Raw genomic sequence first — 15303 nt, forward strand, 5'->3', positions numbered from 1 at the left:
ATCGTGCAACATTTGATGTCATAAGACTACTCGGAAGCAACAACTCTAAACACTAATGTCAATGTTGAAACTGTGCCCTATATGCATAGAAAATACATCTTTCCTTAGTGTTGCACGCACACACTAGTTGGGATCTGCACATGCGCAAGGTCGAAGCATATTCCATGGATTGGGCAGTATACAAGCTTTGACTTATCATCCAGGAAGGTAGAAGCCATTGATCACAAGACCATGGTGAATCACTTTCCATAGCATCTCCATATACCTCATTTGTGTTATATTCTTTGAAGGTCAATGAAACATTCCTTAGTAAACCTTAATGTAATTAATCAAGTTAATAAAAGATTCAAAGGTCCTAAAAAATTAAAATCACAATTCCATATCCTTATGCTGCTTCACTTTTCCTCTTCTTTTTTTGGTTCCTCAACTGCAGAAGTCGATCTGGGCTGAAAAGAAAATACATGTTTAATAACACTGTGTAACATTTTTTGGGGGGTTCTCCAGTTCCAAGTCACTCCCTGATTTGTTAATCCCAGGGCAGTGGACAGGATGCTGGGATGACCTGTCATCCAGGAGGTGCTAAGATATAAGGGAGGGAGGAGGGTGGAGGGAAGTGGAACATATAGGAAATTGAATGGGTGGGAGTGGTTTCTATGACTTTTTCTTTTTGGCTACCAAAGGCCTTTGGTATATGTATGTATATTATATATATATATACATACATACATACACCAAAGGCTTTTTCCCCCTTACATGGGGGGTAGCCAAAAAGAAAAAGGCATAGAAACCACTCCCACCCATTCCATTCCCTACATATTCCACTCCCCTCCACCCCTCTTACCTTGGCACACACATGATTATATATATATATATATATATATATATATATATATATATATACACACACACACATATATAAAACACTCATTTACTCAGAAGTTTGGGTTTGTGATCAGGACTTTTTTCTTCTTAATCAGTTCATATAAGTGTGAAGAAAGTGTTCATAGGAGGGAAGACTAGTCAAAGGTTTAGAAGGCAGAGGTGGAGGAAGGGAACATGAGGGGGCAACCAAGTATGATATGGATGAATGGGGGTAAAAGGGGCATTGGGAAAGAAGGGAAAGTGTTGAGGTAGGATGGGAGAAGAAAGAAGATCAGGGTGGTGTGGAGAATGGTTATGCATGGATGATGCTGTGATCCATGTAAGGGAGTGGGTGGGTGACAGAGCATGTGTGAATGATATTTTGACCCAGGGGTGGTGAATGGGAGTGGAGTATAGGGATGAAATGGATGAGAGTGGAATTTAGCCTTTGACTACATCCCTGTAAGGAACCCCTCCCCCCCATTGGTATATGTATATGGTTCATAATTAAATCAACAGAGTATACATTTATTTTATACATACATATACCAAAGGCTTTTTCCCCCTACATGGGGGGTAGCCACAAAGAAAAAGGCATAGAAACCACTCCCAACCATTCCATTTCCTATATATTCCACTCCCCTCCCTCCATTTTATCTTGGCACCTCCTGGATGACAGGTCATCCCTGCATCCTGTTCACTGCCCTGGGTCAGAAGCAGTGTCGCAAGACACAGCACATCCACAGCAAGGCCGCTTCATAAATTCGGCGACCCCCCCCCCCCCTCTGTCCCCTCATGCAGAAAAGGAGAATATGGGGAGAAATCCCTTCGGGCTGCGTCAATTATTTTCATACATACTTCCTCACCCCCATCCCCCTCATGCATCATAGCATCATCTATACACAACCCTTCTCCATTCACCCCTATCTTCTGTCCTCTCCTGTACTTCCTCTACAGACATTCCTCTCTTTTGTAATGCCCCTTTCACCCCATCCATCCATCTCATCCTAGGACGCCCCCTCATATTCACTCCTTCCACCTCTGCCTTCCATACTTCTTTTACTAATCTTTCTTCACTCATTCTTTCCACGTGTCCAAACCATCCTAATATCCTTTCATCAGCCCTATCTCCCAGTTCCCTTTCCACCCCTGTTCTCCTCCTCACCTCCTCATTTCTTACTCTATCCAGCCTAGTATAACCCCCATCATACTTCTCAGACATTTCATCTCAAACACATTCAAAATCCTATATTTTATGATGAGCTTATAAAAAACAAACAAGTAAAAACAGATGACAGATATAAAGCAACTTGAACACATGAAATTATTGGATTTCCTGGATTTGTGGTTGTAGTCTAGGTCACACTCCTGCACAACCCCCAGATAGTCACATCATTTTCTCATTGTAGTGCCCCTGGCACCTCAGCTACATTTCCTTCACATCTTGGTGGAATCACTCATGTTGTTCCGAGTAGGTGCCCATATTATTGTCTTTGAATTTGTCCAGACAAGCATCTAGCACATGAAGTTTAAGGGACAGCCTGCATCCCATGGCACCAAAAGCCTTTACCAGATCCTGCACCAGCTGCTGGAAGCCCTTGATAAATATGAAAAAGTTCCGTGCTGTTCTCTCAATCCTAATGAGCTTAATGGAGAACTCTAGACTCGAGCACCTTTATCTGAGGTCCAACATAAATCCCACCTTTGATTCTGACCTCATAACTTGGGGGAAGAACATAATAAGGTACTTAACCTCTTCAATAGGATTATGCCTACGTACGCATTACGAGGCACGAGTGGGGATATGAGGATGCTGGCATCAGAGTCTAACATATATATACCAAAGGCTTCTTCCCCCATACAAGGGAGGCCGAGTGACCCTTGAATTCTGTGAACTAGTTTTGATCATGTTTTCAGTGTTTATTATTATTCAGAATGAAAGAACGAGTAATACAGCAGCGACTTTAGATTTTATAATGCAAGTACTTACGAAAGGCTCTACATACGAAATTTTCAGGTTATGAAACACTTCTTCGGAAAAATATTGCCTCGCTATGAAAGAAATTTCAGGATACGAAGGGCGAAAATTTCAAAATACGCACTGCTACTCACAGCTCCCAGAGTCCAAACATAAACATACTTGTAACATCCTGTATCTTGGTTTGAAAGTGGCGCGTCCAAGCTGCTCTGCCATTGACTATTGCCCAGCATCTTCCTGGCATCCCATTGGCTAGGAGGGACCTCTGTGTGTATGTGCATATACCCAGAATCCTCTTCGTTTTCCTGTCGGCCCACGAGGATCACCAAAGCCTGTCTCACACTAGCGAAATTCAGTAAAGCACGAAGTGTTCGGACAGTTTTTCATCAGCTTTTGTTAGTGTTTATTGCAACTTTACGTTGTGTGTATTAACTTTTATTCACTATGGGCCCCAAGAAAGTGATGGAGAAAAGTGGTGAGAAGAAGAGAGTTGTTTTGTCCATACAAACAAAGCAAGAGATAATAGAAAAGTACGAAAAAGGGATGCATTTGGTTGATCTTGCCAAAGAATATGGCCGTAATCCATCTACGATCAGCACGATATTAAAACAAAAGGAAGCCCTAAAAGCTACGACTCCTTCCAAAGGCCTCTCTGTCATTTCGATGAGGAGGTCGGCAGTGAACAATGAGATGGAGAGGCTGTTACTCGTGTGGATAAAGGAGAGATAGTTGGAGCCACAGTGACCGAGACCATAATTTGCGAAAAGGCGACCGCCATCTTTAATGATCTCGTAAAGATGGATGCAGGCGAGGGAACTTCGGCGCAAGAACCACACCAGGAGTTTAAGGCATCGCGTGGGTGGTTCGAGAAGTTCAAAAGGAGGACTGGAATTCACTCTGTGCGAAAATTTGAACAATTGGTGATCGATGAAGGCTACGTTGCACATAAAGTTTTTAATTGTGACGAGACTGGCCTTTTTGGGAAAAAAATGCCTCGCCGTACCTTCATCACAGTAGAAGAGAAAAAAATGCCAGGCCACAAGCCCATGAAGGACGCCTTACACTTGCCCTTTGTGCCAATGCCAGTGGGGATTGTAAAATCAAGCCCCTGCTGGTGTACCACTCCAAAAATCCCAGAGCATTTAAGGCCCACAAAATATTAAAAGAAAAACTTCAGGTGCTATGGAGGGCCAATACCAAGGCCTGGGTTACCAGACAATTTTTTGTTGAGTGGGTCAATTTGGTTTTTGGCCCTGCTGTTAAGAGGTACCTAGAGGAGAACAATCTCCCCATCAAGTGCCTCCTCATTCTCGATAATGCACCTGCCCACCCGCCCGGCCTCAAAGATGATATCCTGGAGGAGTTCTCATTTATTAAGGTGCTGTACCTCCCACCTAACACCACCTCTATCCTCCAGCCCATGGACCAACAAGTCATTTCGAACTTCAAGAAACTCTACACGAAACACTTGTTCAAGAGGTGTTTCGACATCACTGAAAACACCCAGCTTACCCTTTGTGAGTTTTGGAAGCAGCACTTCGATATCGTTGTTTGCCTCAAGATAATCGTCAAGGCTTGGCAGGAGGTGACCAGGCATACCCTTAATGTGGCTTGGAGAAAGCTGTGGCCCGATGTTGTTGCCCCACGAGATTTTGAGGGGTTTGAGGTGGAGTTGGAGGGTAAAGTTGAGCCTGAAGTTGACAAAATTGTTTCGCTGGGAAAGTGCATGGGGCTTGAGGTGAATGACGAGGACATCGATGAGTTGATTCAGGAGCACCACGAGGAGCTTTCGACGGAGGAGCTGAGGGAGTTGGAGGCGATGCAACACACGGCAGTGCAGGAGTAGTTCAGTAAAGATGAAGAGGCAGCCATTATTCCGACAGCCCGAATAAAAGACATTTTAGGAAAATTCTATGAAGTTTCGGAATTTGTTGAAAAGAATCACCCAGAAAAAGTGTTCACTAGTCGGGCTATCGCTCACTATGATGATGTTTGCCTTGCACATTTTCGAAAGATTGTTAAAAGCCGACAAAAGCAAACAACCTTGGATCGGTTCTTTACAAAACGTCAGGCAAAAACCACTGCTGAGTGAACCTGAACCAAAGAAGGCGAAAGGTGACAATGATAGCAGTTAAAACAAGAGAAAAATTAAATGAAAAAATTCTTTACATTATGTACAACTCTCATTTTTATGTTTATTGTGCAGTAATTTAATTCTAACGTGTATTTGTTACAGGTTTTGATGCATTTTTTTAATTTATCAAAAATTTATGTCCGATTTTTAAAGGGCTTGGAACCGATTAGGGCATTTATACGGTAATAAGCATTTCTACTTACGAAACGATTTCCAGAACAAATTAATTTCGTAAGTAGAAGTACCAGTGTAGTGTGTTGTATTGTACATTGGGCATCTAATACTGTGCATTAGAATTTGATTTGTATTCAAGAGGTTAATAGTGGCAGATTCCTGCTTGAGGGCCTTCACAAACTGCATCAACCCCAACTTAACGTGCAGTGGTGGCATAAACAATCTTGGGATCAACCAGTGGCTCCCACATGCCATTCTGGGTCCCAACTACAAATTCTTAGTGATGGAGCTAAGACTAAACCAGGTCGATTGTTCACTTTATAGTAGAGACATGCCGTTTGGAATATATGTATATAAGATATCTCTGAACAATATTATCGACAGTAACACATCAATCACCTCCGCTAGTGGGCGTGGCCGCCTGTTAATTAGGTCAACGTTACCTGGAAACTAGAATAGAGCCTTTTTCGTCATTTACTCAATCTAACTGGTTATTTTGATGAAAGTAATGACATAACTTCCAAAACATGATAGGGAAACATCTAATGGCATGTTCATTTAAAAATTGTCCAGTTTCATGTTGGTCTTAATTGAGTCACAATTGTTTCAGAGATACCTAAAATGCCATAACACAGTACACTGTTATTCAATCCTTTTCATCCATCTCCAAATGCAACAATATGTCCAAGGCAAAAGGTAAATAATAATCAGAACAATCATCAGGATCAGCCTTCTAGTCTTCACGTGAACAGTCTCTGCCACAGGCACCCAAGACAGTACATTGCAGGTTTGCCTTTCTGCATGACCATCTGCCCTGGCAGCCCTGTTTGCATACATACATATACCAAGGCTTTTCCCCCCATACAAGGGAGCCCTGTTTGCACCCACAGCAAATCAGTTCCTTTAGGGAGTCCTGAGCTTGCTGGAGTGTCGTCCAGAATGGCGTCCAGGGTTTGTTGTCCTCTCTCTCTCCCATCCCCAGCTCGACGGATTTGGCAGATGTGGGTCTTTATCGAGACTCTGAGCCCACACATAGTCACTGATATTCTGCTCGGAGGGCATGTTGTTTCAGGGCTGCTTCCGTTGGTGGAATGCTCTCCAATGATTTACTTTTTCTTGCAAAGAGGACTTGACGAGCAGCGTCCACCTTTGCCAGTGTGCTGGAGCGGTCCTACATCAGAACAACAAATTGTTGGAATGTGGCGAAGGTGTCCTCTGTTACCTGCCTGTCCACCATGGCCAAAAAAAGCTCTAGTAGGTTCAGGGAATGCATTTCAGGTATTCCATGCTGTTTTCTTCCCCCTCCCAGTGAAAAAGGACACCATGTCACACCATGTCACACCCTGTGAAGGCATGGAATGCCAGAAGTGCACGTGCTTTTCCTGGTCCAAGGAAATCAGCAATGTCATGGGCGGCAATGCACCTGAAGTTTTTCCCACACCCAAACGCTACCCACAGTTGTCACTGCCATTTTGTGGAAATGTCCAATCGCTAGCACCAGAACACCCGTGTCTGTTGTCCTGATGAGGACCTTGTACAGCCCAGATCATGCACAATCGTCTGCATGCAGAATCTTCGTGTGAGCAGTGTTGCAAAGTATCTTTGGCTTCGTGTGGACAGCACTGAACTTTGTCACCAATTGTGGTAACGAGTTGTTTCCCTGCTTCATACAATTTCTCTGAGAGGCTCTTTACAATGAACTCAAAGATTTATGAAATTTTTTGGCTCGAAGGCCAAGCGCCGGAGCCGGTAAATGAACTCAAAGAGGTGGGTTTTGTTGTCACTGTCCTGCAAGAAGCCCTTCCAGTTGCCAGGCAATTGGGCAGATGGTAAGACCATCCTCCTGGAGCCATAACCCCTCCTCTCTCTGGCTGATGCCTTGAGACTGTCATTCTTGTACATATCCCAAACAATGTCCACCCATGTTGCAGTTTCAAACTGTCACTGGATGTATGGAAGGAAAATCAGGTCGACATACTCCTGAAAGGTTTTCGCCAGCTTCGGTGACAACATCTGGACTATTGCTACACCATCTCAGACTTTTGCATCAACCTCTGGTGTACACACAAACAGGGACAAGGACAGCATCGTCTAAAACATCTGCTGTGTTGTCTGAGGGGTCCACAACAATCATGAAGGCTGTATCATCCAAGATCTCTGGAGGAACATCAGGTAGGTCATGAAAGATTGCAGGATTGTCATCCACAGGAGTTTCAGAGAGCTGAACAGCAGCAGGCAACATGGAAGTGAGGCCGATGACAAGGTCGGCCTTGCTGCCTGATTGGAGGTCTCCCAGGTGTGCCAGAGATGGGGGCCATGACTGGTTCTCGTGCCTAAAGAACTCTTGAAGGTTGCCACCTCTTGTCTGACTTGCCATATACAGCCTAGCAAAGAGCGCTAGATAACTTTTCAAGACACCAAGGCTGGTTTGTTTTATAGAGTGCGGTTTCTGATTTGAAAACCGTGCCAGTTTGTTCGTTTAATGGGTTCAGAAATAGACTTTTCTCCCTTCAGAAAATGCTCGTCAATCAAGTCGTTGTATTGCTGCTGTCCCAGATTTACGATGTCCTGCACTGTGCTGACAGCGTCTTCACTCATATCTTTCGTGTCAAGAGCAAATAGGTAACAACTGTCCTCGATGAAGGGGTTTCCCATCTCTTCCATGGCAACGACAAGCTCATTCACTTGGGTGGAAAATGTCTCTTGGAAACTTGGGAGCCGTTCATGGTGATCCACGTCGGTAGCTTCTCGAACTGCACCATTCCTGCTATCTCCGGTCCAGCAACCATCCAGCAATGGAGAGCACTTGGATTGTTGGTAAGACCTACAGCCCCTCCCTCTCCTTTAACAAGAGCATTACATTACTCATGGGCCTGACCCAGGGCAATGGCAGAAAAAGACCACTTGGTCTTCCACGCAACAAATCCACCCGCCCAGAACTCTTCAAAAATGCCTGGATGAGTCTTTTCAAGCATTGTCAGGCCTCTCACTTGGACAGACAGCCAGCGGGCGTAGTTCACATGGTCCAGGGCGACAAGCTCTGGATGTACAGTTTGAAGTCGCTTATTCGGACAGATCGTATGAGCTGCAGAATGCCGAGTTCAAACTCAAGCACCAAGGACCAGTAGGCAAACTGCAGTTGACTGCTTGCCATGTCTGACCGCCACTCTTCGAAGGTAAGCCCGTCATCAGGATTAGCATCTTTGTGTTTCTGATATGCCTGGCGTAGCAAAATATACAATGGTGTGCATGTCTTGTTCTGTTCACGTGTGATGCTTTCAAGAAGGACTCAGCGACTCCAGACGAAGCAACACCAGCAGCTGTGATGGCGGCTACCCACTCAGAACCAAGCAACTAATCTCCTATTGTCTTCAGTGCCGCTTGCTCAACGTGAAAGCCTCCCATCATGACCACAAAGTTGTTCTCCCCATATGAATCAGGCCAGTGCCATTGGATTGCTTTGGCCATGGCAAGAACAGGTGTTTGTCCGGCATTCAAAAACTCTGTGGCTCCTTTCATTAAGTCCATGACATGCTTTATAAGGGCTACAGAGTGAGCATTCTGTAAGAGAAGAGGCAACAGCTTGATGACAGCTTTGGGGTCCCCAGCAGATGGCCATTGGACGGAATGGTAGGCAGCCCAAGACAGGGCCGGCTGATCTCTTTTTACTGGGACTTTCCGTTGGGGTGTCATCAAATGACGTGCTGCTCAAACTTTCGTGAACAGTTTCAAGCCATCCATATTCCTCTTGGTGGTTTTTTACTTCTTGGAGAATTTCTGGCTTGTGAGGCCCGGTGGACTTGGGCACAAACTGCTCTGCTGAAGAAACTGCCGCAGGAAGTACGGTGATATACTTCTCTGGGAATTGAGGAATGCCATGGCATGGTTCTGTAGGGTCAAACAGTGGGGCAGGTTGCTCTTGGCCATCATCATCCACTCCCCTAGTCTGGATGAGGGATATCCCAGTGCTGTGGAACGAGTCTGAGGCTGTGGTGGAGCTGGGATTGTGGTCAATATTGTCCACAACTCCGACTGTGAAGACACCTCTCCTCAGACTTGGGGGCACAACAACTTCACCCTGCTCGAATCTTTTGATGACAGCGTTGCCAGCTTGAGATGAGATCACCATCAGTCGTTTGTACGAAATTCCCATTCCCATAGACGACAAGGTGTCTACCAGCTTTTTTTTTCTCGTCTCGGCATGGTCTTTGAGGCTCAAATAAATGGGAAGGGGAGTTTGTCTTTCTTGTGGCATTGAAAGCTGGACTCTTTTCTTAAAAACTTCCAACTATTGAAGGAAACAAGCTGGGAAATAGTGAGCACAGCCTGTCTATGTGATTGGTCGAAGTTGTCCGAGTGTTCAATGGCCGCTGGTCCATCTAGTATCAAAGCAATAAGGGTTTTCAAGGCTGATGGTACTGACTTCTCTTGACAACTGTCTTGAAAATTTCTGTTGAAGGCCGCCTTGAACTTGAATACTTCTCTCCTGACCACTTCCGCTGCCCTCACTAACACCACGGCGTCAGAATCCTGAGTACAGGCCTGCTTGATGGCAGCCCCCAGATCCTTGTTAAACATGAGAACGTTTTTTTCCTTCATGGGCGGAGAACAAATCTGGCACATTGGCTAGGAGCTTTTTGCGAAGACGCATGGAGTGAACTCTCTGGAACATAAAGACCATGGGCTTCCAGTCAACTGGCATACAGGCGACATAGGTGAGACATGTAAAACACTGGCCTGGTCTCAGGATCATCTCTGTAGCTTTCTACAAAAGCCACGACCTCTGCAAACGCCATTGCCTGTAACGATTACGAATTGTCTTGTTTGCTGGGTTTGGGCTGTTTTCTGTAATATGCTACCAGACACTTCAAATGGTAATTTGCGTCACCTGCTACCATGTCTGTGTTGGCAAGCTTTCGGAGCACATTGGTGTCATTGATATGGACTGCTATATAATGAACTTGTGGTGCACTCCTAAAGTCCATGCCACATGAACCCCTTTTGGGCCTGGAGGTTCATCACAGACGAAAAACACAGCCGGGGTTTGGTTTTTGTGCCCGCTTGTGCTTTTTCACCATCATTACCCTCTGCTGCAGCCGAAGACGTACCAGCTGCTCTCCTAGTTTTTACTGGGCTTGCAGTCGGACTATCTGCTTGCTTTCTCTTTCGCTCCAAAATGGTGCTGCTCACCTTTGAGAAACATGATTTGTGCAAGGAGGCAGATTTCAGACGAAATGTTTTCTCAAATCCATCTCCTTCATCAAGACGGCATAGGCTCACATCTACAGGATTGAAACCGATTTCTTGAAATTGTTTGAGATTTTCAGCAACATACTTGTAACCAGCCACAGGGAGTTTTCTTGCTGGGCAGACAAGTTTATCTGTTTTTGTCACTTGACACAGAGCACATAATGACCAATCTATTGGTTCTTCAGGTGGCGGCGGCTCAACTTCGCTTTTTTTAATCCTTGAGGGTAGATTTATTAATGGACTAAGTGGCATATTTCTACTCTTCAGTGAACAATCATATGCCTTAGCTCCCCATTATCTGTTTGCTGCTCCCAGTTCTTTCTGTTGTTGTGGTCAAGGGTGACTTTGTTGTCCCATAGGGAAGAGGAAGCACTGGAATTTGATGAGACCTCCCTGGAGACTAAGCAGGAAAGCCATCTTAAAGTTTCCAATGATTTCCCAATTAGTTGTATTGTAGAGCTTTCAGGGGGACTTTCACACTGTAGTAGTCTTCCTTCAGACAGACAATTGGGAACTTGTTTCCATTGTGGAGGAGGACAGCCTTCAAACTTTTGGTAGACCTGTCTACCCAATAACATCAAACAGTCCAGGCACATCATGACAAAAGTAGAGGCCATCCCTAAGTGTAAAAACTTGAGAAAGGTTCGTGCCATCTTCTCTGACGCACCACCTCCTTTACCAAGTTCCATCGCTTCATCCTGGAGATGAATAGCTTTGCTTCTTTTTTATTTGGGAAGTGAGGAACTTTCTCTGGTACCTCAAGTACCTCTTCATCAAAATACTTGTCTTGGACTTCACCTGAAACAGGTGGCACGGGCATGTGATATTTGGAGCAATTGCTCATGGGAAATCTGGGTAATGCACAGCAACAGCATTCTTTCCTTTTTGCTGTTTGCTAACATTCACCAGACTCTGGCTTGGAGAATTTCAGGAACCTTTTCTCACCTCACAGCCACCCTTCCAGCATCTTCCTACAGTATTCACAACAGCAGTGAAGGGCCCAGGGCTGGTCTTGGTCCCCCAACTGCCATCCAAAAGTACCTCTGGTAGGCTTCACAAATAAAATTAAAACATATACCAACCGCTTTTCCCTCCTTACAAGGGAGGTAGCCAAAAACAATGGCATAAAATCCACTACCACCCATTCCATCCCCATATATGCCACTCCTTCCCTTTTATCTTGGCTCAGCCTGGATAACAGGTCATCCCTGCATTCTGCCCACTACACTGGGCAAGAAACTATGTAGCAAAGCACAGCACATCCTCCGCAAGGCCACTTCATTAAATAACTGCCCCATCCAATCATGCAGAAAAAGAGAAGACGAAGAGAAAGCCCTTTGGGCTGCATCAATATACCATTCACACATACTCCCTCACCCACTCCCTTCCATGCTCAGAAATACATTAAAATAAAAATTAATAGGTTTTTAGCACCAAATTGCACCAATTGTACTTGAAAATATGACAAATTGCTTTTACTGCAATTCTTAAAATTGGCTAGACTAGAATTTTAGAAACCCAAACTTAAAACAGTTTAATAGCATTTCTTATTTATTTGGGACCTATGTAACATAAAACAGTGATTACAAGCCATGAACATAATTTAATTTTTCTGTTACATGGTGTAAATCACAAAAGTAGATCTAGTTTTCATAAACACGTTTGACCAATTACCTTTTCCTGTTCACTTTCCATCTTTTCAATGGACACACCATTACTGGTATCAGATGTGCTACCAAGTCCATTTCTAGCAGTACCATCTTCAGCACGAGACTTCTTGGAGGTATCGCCTACTTCCTCTTCAGGTTTCCTCTGAGGAGCATCCCAACACTTTGTTACAACATACCCATGGTGGAAGCTTATGATAAGATCAGGGGCTTCTAAAAGTTATTAGAACACTATGGGCAATGACTACAAACAACTACCACATCTATGTACAAGTCCTTTCACCCTTATACAGGAAGTAGCCAGCAAATGGACACACCCACTCCCACCCATTACTCCCCCCCTGGGGTATTGGCTGCATATTATTGTGGGATTAAAAGATGCCAATAGCATACAGCTGATACTTTAGGGTCTATATGGTGTGCCCCTACAGACCAGACCCATACAATTTTGTGTATGGTAGAGTAAATCTCTATTCTGAGAAACGATACTTTATCATGATGCAACATGTTATCCCCCTACTCTTGTTACCGTCCTGTACCATTTCTCAGAATATTTATCCTTGTTTTGCCAAACCCTGAGGTGGGGGAAAAGAATACTGCCACCAAGTATTTCCACTAGTCATACAAGGCAACAAAAAATGGGATGGGGATAGGACTAGGCACCCTTCTTCCTGTCGCCCCAAAGAAAAGAAAAGAAAAATATATATATCTATATACTTAAAAAATTCTGATCATCTTGTTTGTTATCTTGCTTGAAACTGTCTACTGAAAAAGAGATACGACATCACGACTGAGGACCAGCCAATCAGAAGAAGAGATACGACATCATGACTGAGGACCAGCCAATCAAAAGAAGAGATCTGAAGAAATATGATGTCATGACTGAAGACCAGCCAACCACATTTTTTCCTATCTCATCACTTACCAGCAGAGGCTCCTTCCCTCCTAACAATGTCCCCACCACATTCCCACACTTAAACTCGCACCACCTAATGCTAATGCATCAATTTTCTTTCTCAAACATATTGCCTCTTCTTTTCCTCTTATCTGTAACAACCACACATATTCTAATGATCCAAATCCTAAAGTTTTGGTTTACAATATCCTAGTATGCCTCAGCATCTCATAGGAAGAGTATACAAAGAGAAGGATACCTAGTTCCATCATTGTCTCGCTTTGGTGCCGCCTTCACCTTACATGAGGATCAATGTGACAAAATTATTTCCTCCTACCACAGGTGACAAGAAAAAAGGTGTACAGGTAAACGTCGACTTACGATGGCCGCGACTTACGATTGTTCGACTTTACGATGACGACGACGACGACGATATGATAATTTAACCCCTTCCATACGGTGCCGCACACGTATGCGTCATGAGGAGCAAGTGGATTCGCGACGCTGCCATATCGGCGTCTTGATTATATTTATTGTAGTCGCCCCTGTGTTTTTACATTCTCTCAAATGATTCATTCTCTGTGGTTTTCAAAATTCGCGGGTGAAAGAGAGAACGATCAATATAAGCGGTGACTATATTTTATGATGCGAGTATTATTACGTCACGTCGTACGGCTGGCATTGGCTGCTGCCCGCGAGATTTAAGTCCCGTACTGAAAATACATATTATAGTGTTTGAATATGGTAAAAAGGATAAAAATGATTAAATAAACTACTGTACATGTTTAATAGGCTATATTCAGTATCTCTGGTGGTTAATATACAGGTAGGCTAGGTACAGTGACCACGGAACAGAGTGGGGATCGACTTACGATGAGATCGTCTTACGATGGCTCTATCGAAACCTAATGCCATCGTAAGTCGACGTTTACCTGTACTTGAAGTGATAAAGGTCAGTTCCTCGGGAACATTATAAATGAGGGGATAGTCATAGAACAAAAGCAGCACAATTCCTCTAGGAATACACTTACAGTGGCACATGGCCCTTGTTCATAGGGGTGCCCCAAAAATATCCCTAAAGTATTGGTGGCATGCTAGTATGCAAGTAGCATTGTACAACAACTTGTAGTTGATACCCCAGTGCAGCAGAATGAAGGACAATAATAGGATGCACCAAAATAACTTCTACAAGAAACCTAATTAGAGAAAACAAAATCCTGATTTCACACACAAAACAGCAGCAGCATATTACTCAAACATTACTACCTAACCCCAACAAACACGTAGATAATTAAAACAAGCCCTTCAAGAAAGACCAAACTTCCAACTCTAATAACCCCTAGAAAAAGTATACCAACGGCTTTTTCCCCTTTACAAGGGAGGTTAAAACATTATTATTTAATGTTTTATTTATTAATTATATTATTATTATATTATTTATTTAAGGTTATTTAATGTTTGCTGGAGAGAGGGTAGTGTCGGGGGACTGGAGGAGTGCTTGTATAGTTCCATTTTACAAGGGAAAAGGGGACAAGTGTGAGTGTAGTAGTTTCAGAGGGATTAGCTTAAGTTTAGTTGTGAAGGCTAAGTGGGAGGATTTTGATTGAGAGGATTTGGAGAGGAACAGTGTGGATTTAGGACGGGTAGAGGTTGTGTAGATCAGATCTTTGTGGTAAGACATATGTGAAAAAGTGAAAAAGGAAGGATGTTTTTTGGGCTTTTATGGATCTAGAAAAGGCTTATGACAGGGTAGAAAGGAAGGCACTGTGGGAGGTTTTACGGATATACAGGATAGAAGGAAAGCTTCTAGGAGCTGTCAAGAGTTTTTAAGAGAATAGTAGAGCATGTGTCAGGATTAGAAATGGAGAGAGTGAGTGGTTCGAGGTAAAGGTGGGACTTTGTCAAGGATGCATTATGTCACCCTAGCTGTTCAACTTATACATGGATCAGGTGGTGCTAGAGGTGAATGCAAGGGTGGTGGGTCAGGGACTGGAGATGGTTAAAGAAAATGGAGAAAAGTGGGAGGTGAGCCTGCTGTTGTTTGCAGATGACACTGCGCTTGTGGCAGGCTTGGAGGAAGGATTGAGGAAGTTGGTGGCAGAGATTGGGATAGTGTATGAAAGAAGAAAGCTGAAGATAAATGTGGGTTAAAGTAAGGTGATGAGATGTACAAGTGGTAAGTGGCAGCAGACTGGAAGTGAGCATTAAGGGAGAGCGACTGGAGGAAGTGGATAATTTTAGATACTTGGATGCAAATGTGGCAGGAAAAGGTGGAGTGGTGGTGGAGGTAGAATGTAGATTGAGAGAAGCGAGTAAATGGCTTGGTGGATTAAAAAGTGTAATG

General features: G+C 43.8%; 1 protein-coding gene across 6 annotated transcripts in view; it reads right to left on the minus strand.

Moving 5' to 3' along the window:
* Window positions 1–306: 306 nt before the first annotated feature.
* Window positions 307–15303, minus strand: part of LOC143026574 (uncharacterized) — a 50048-nt gene continuing 35051 nt past the window's right edge. For 5 of the 6 annotated variants that reach the window (XM_076187202.1, XM_076187201.1, XM_076187203.1 and 2 more), the window contains 2 exons: window positions 12072–12209; window positions 307–446 (listed from right to left, as the gene is read on the minus strand). In XM_076187202.1, coding sequence (XP_076043317.1) covers window positions 396–446; window positions 12072–12209 — 189 coding nt within the window. In that variant the 3' untranslated portion in view covers window positions 307–395. The remainder of the gene's footprint in view (window positions 447–12071; window positions 12210–15303) is intronic. The other variant, XM_076187206.1, reaches the window with a different exon arrangement.

This window comes from Oratosquilla oratoria, chromosome 6 (genome assembly GCF_046742065.1).
Source record: "Oratosquilla oratoria isolate Oo_2021 chromosome 6, ASM4674206v1, whole genome shotgun sequence".
Lineage (NCBI taxonomy): Eukaryota > Metazoa > Arthropoda > Malacostraca > Stomatopoda > Squillidae > Oratosquilla > Oratosquilla oratoria.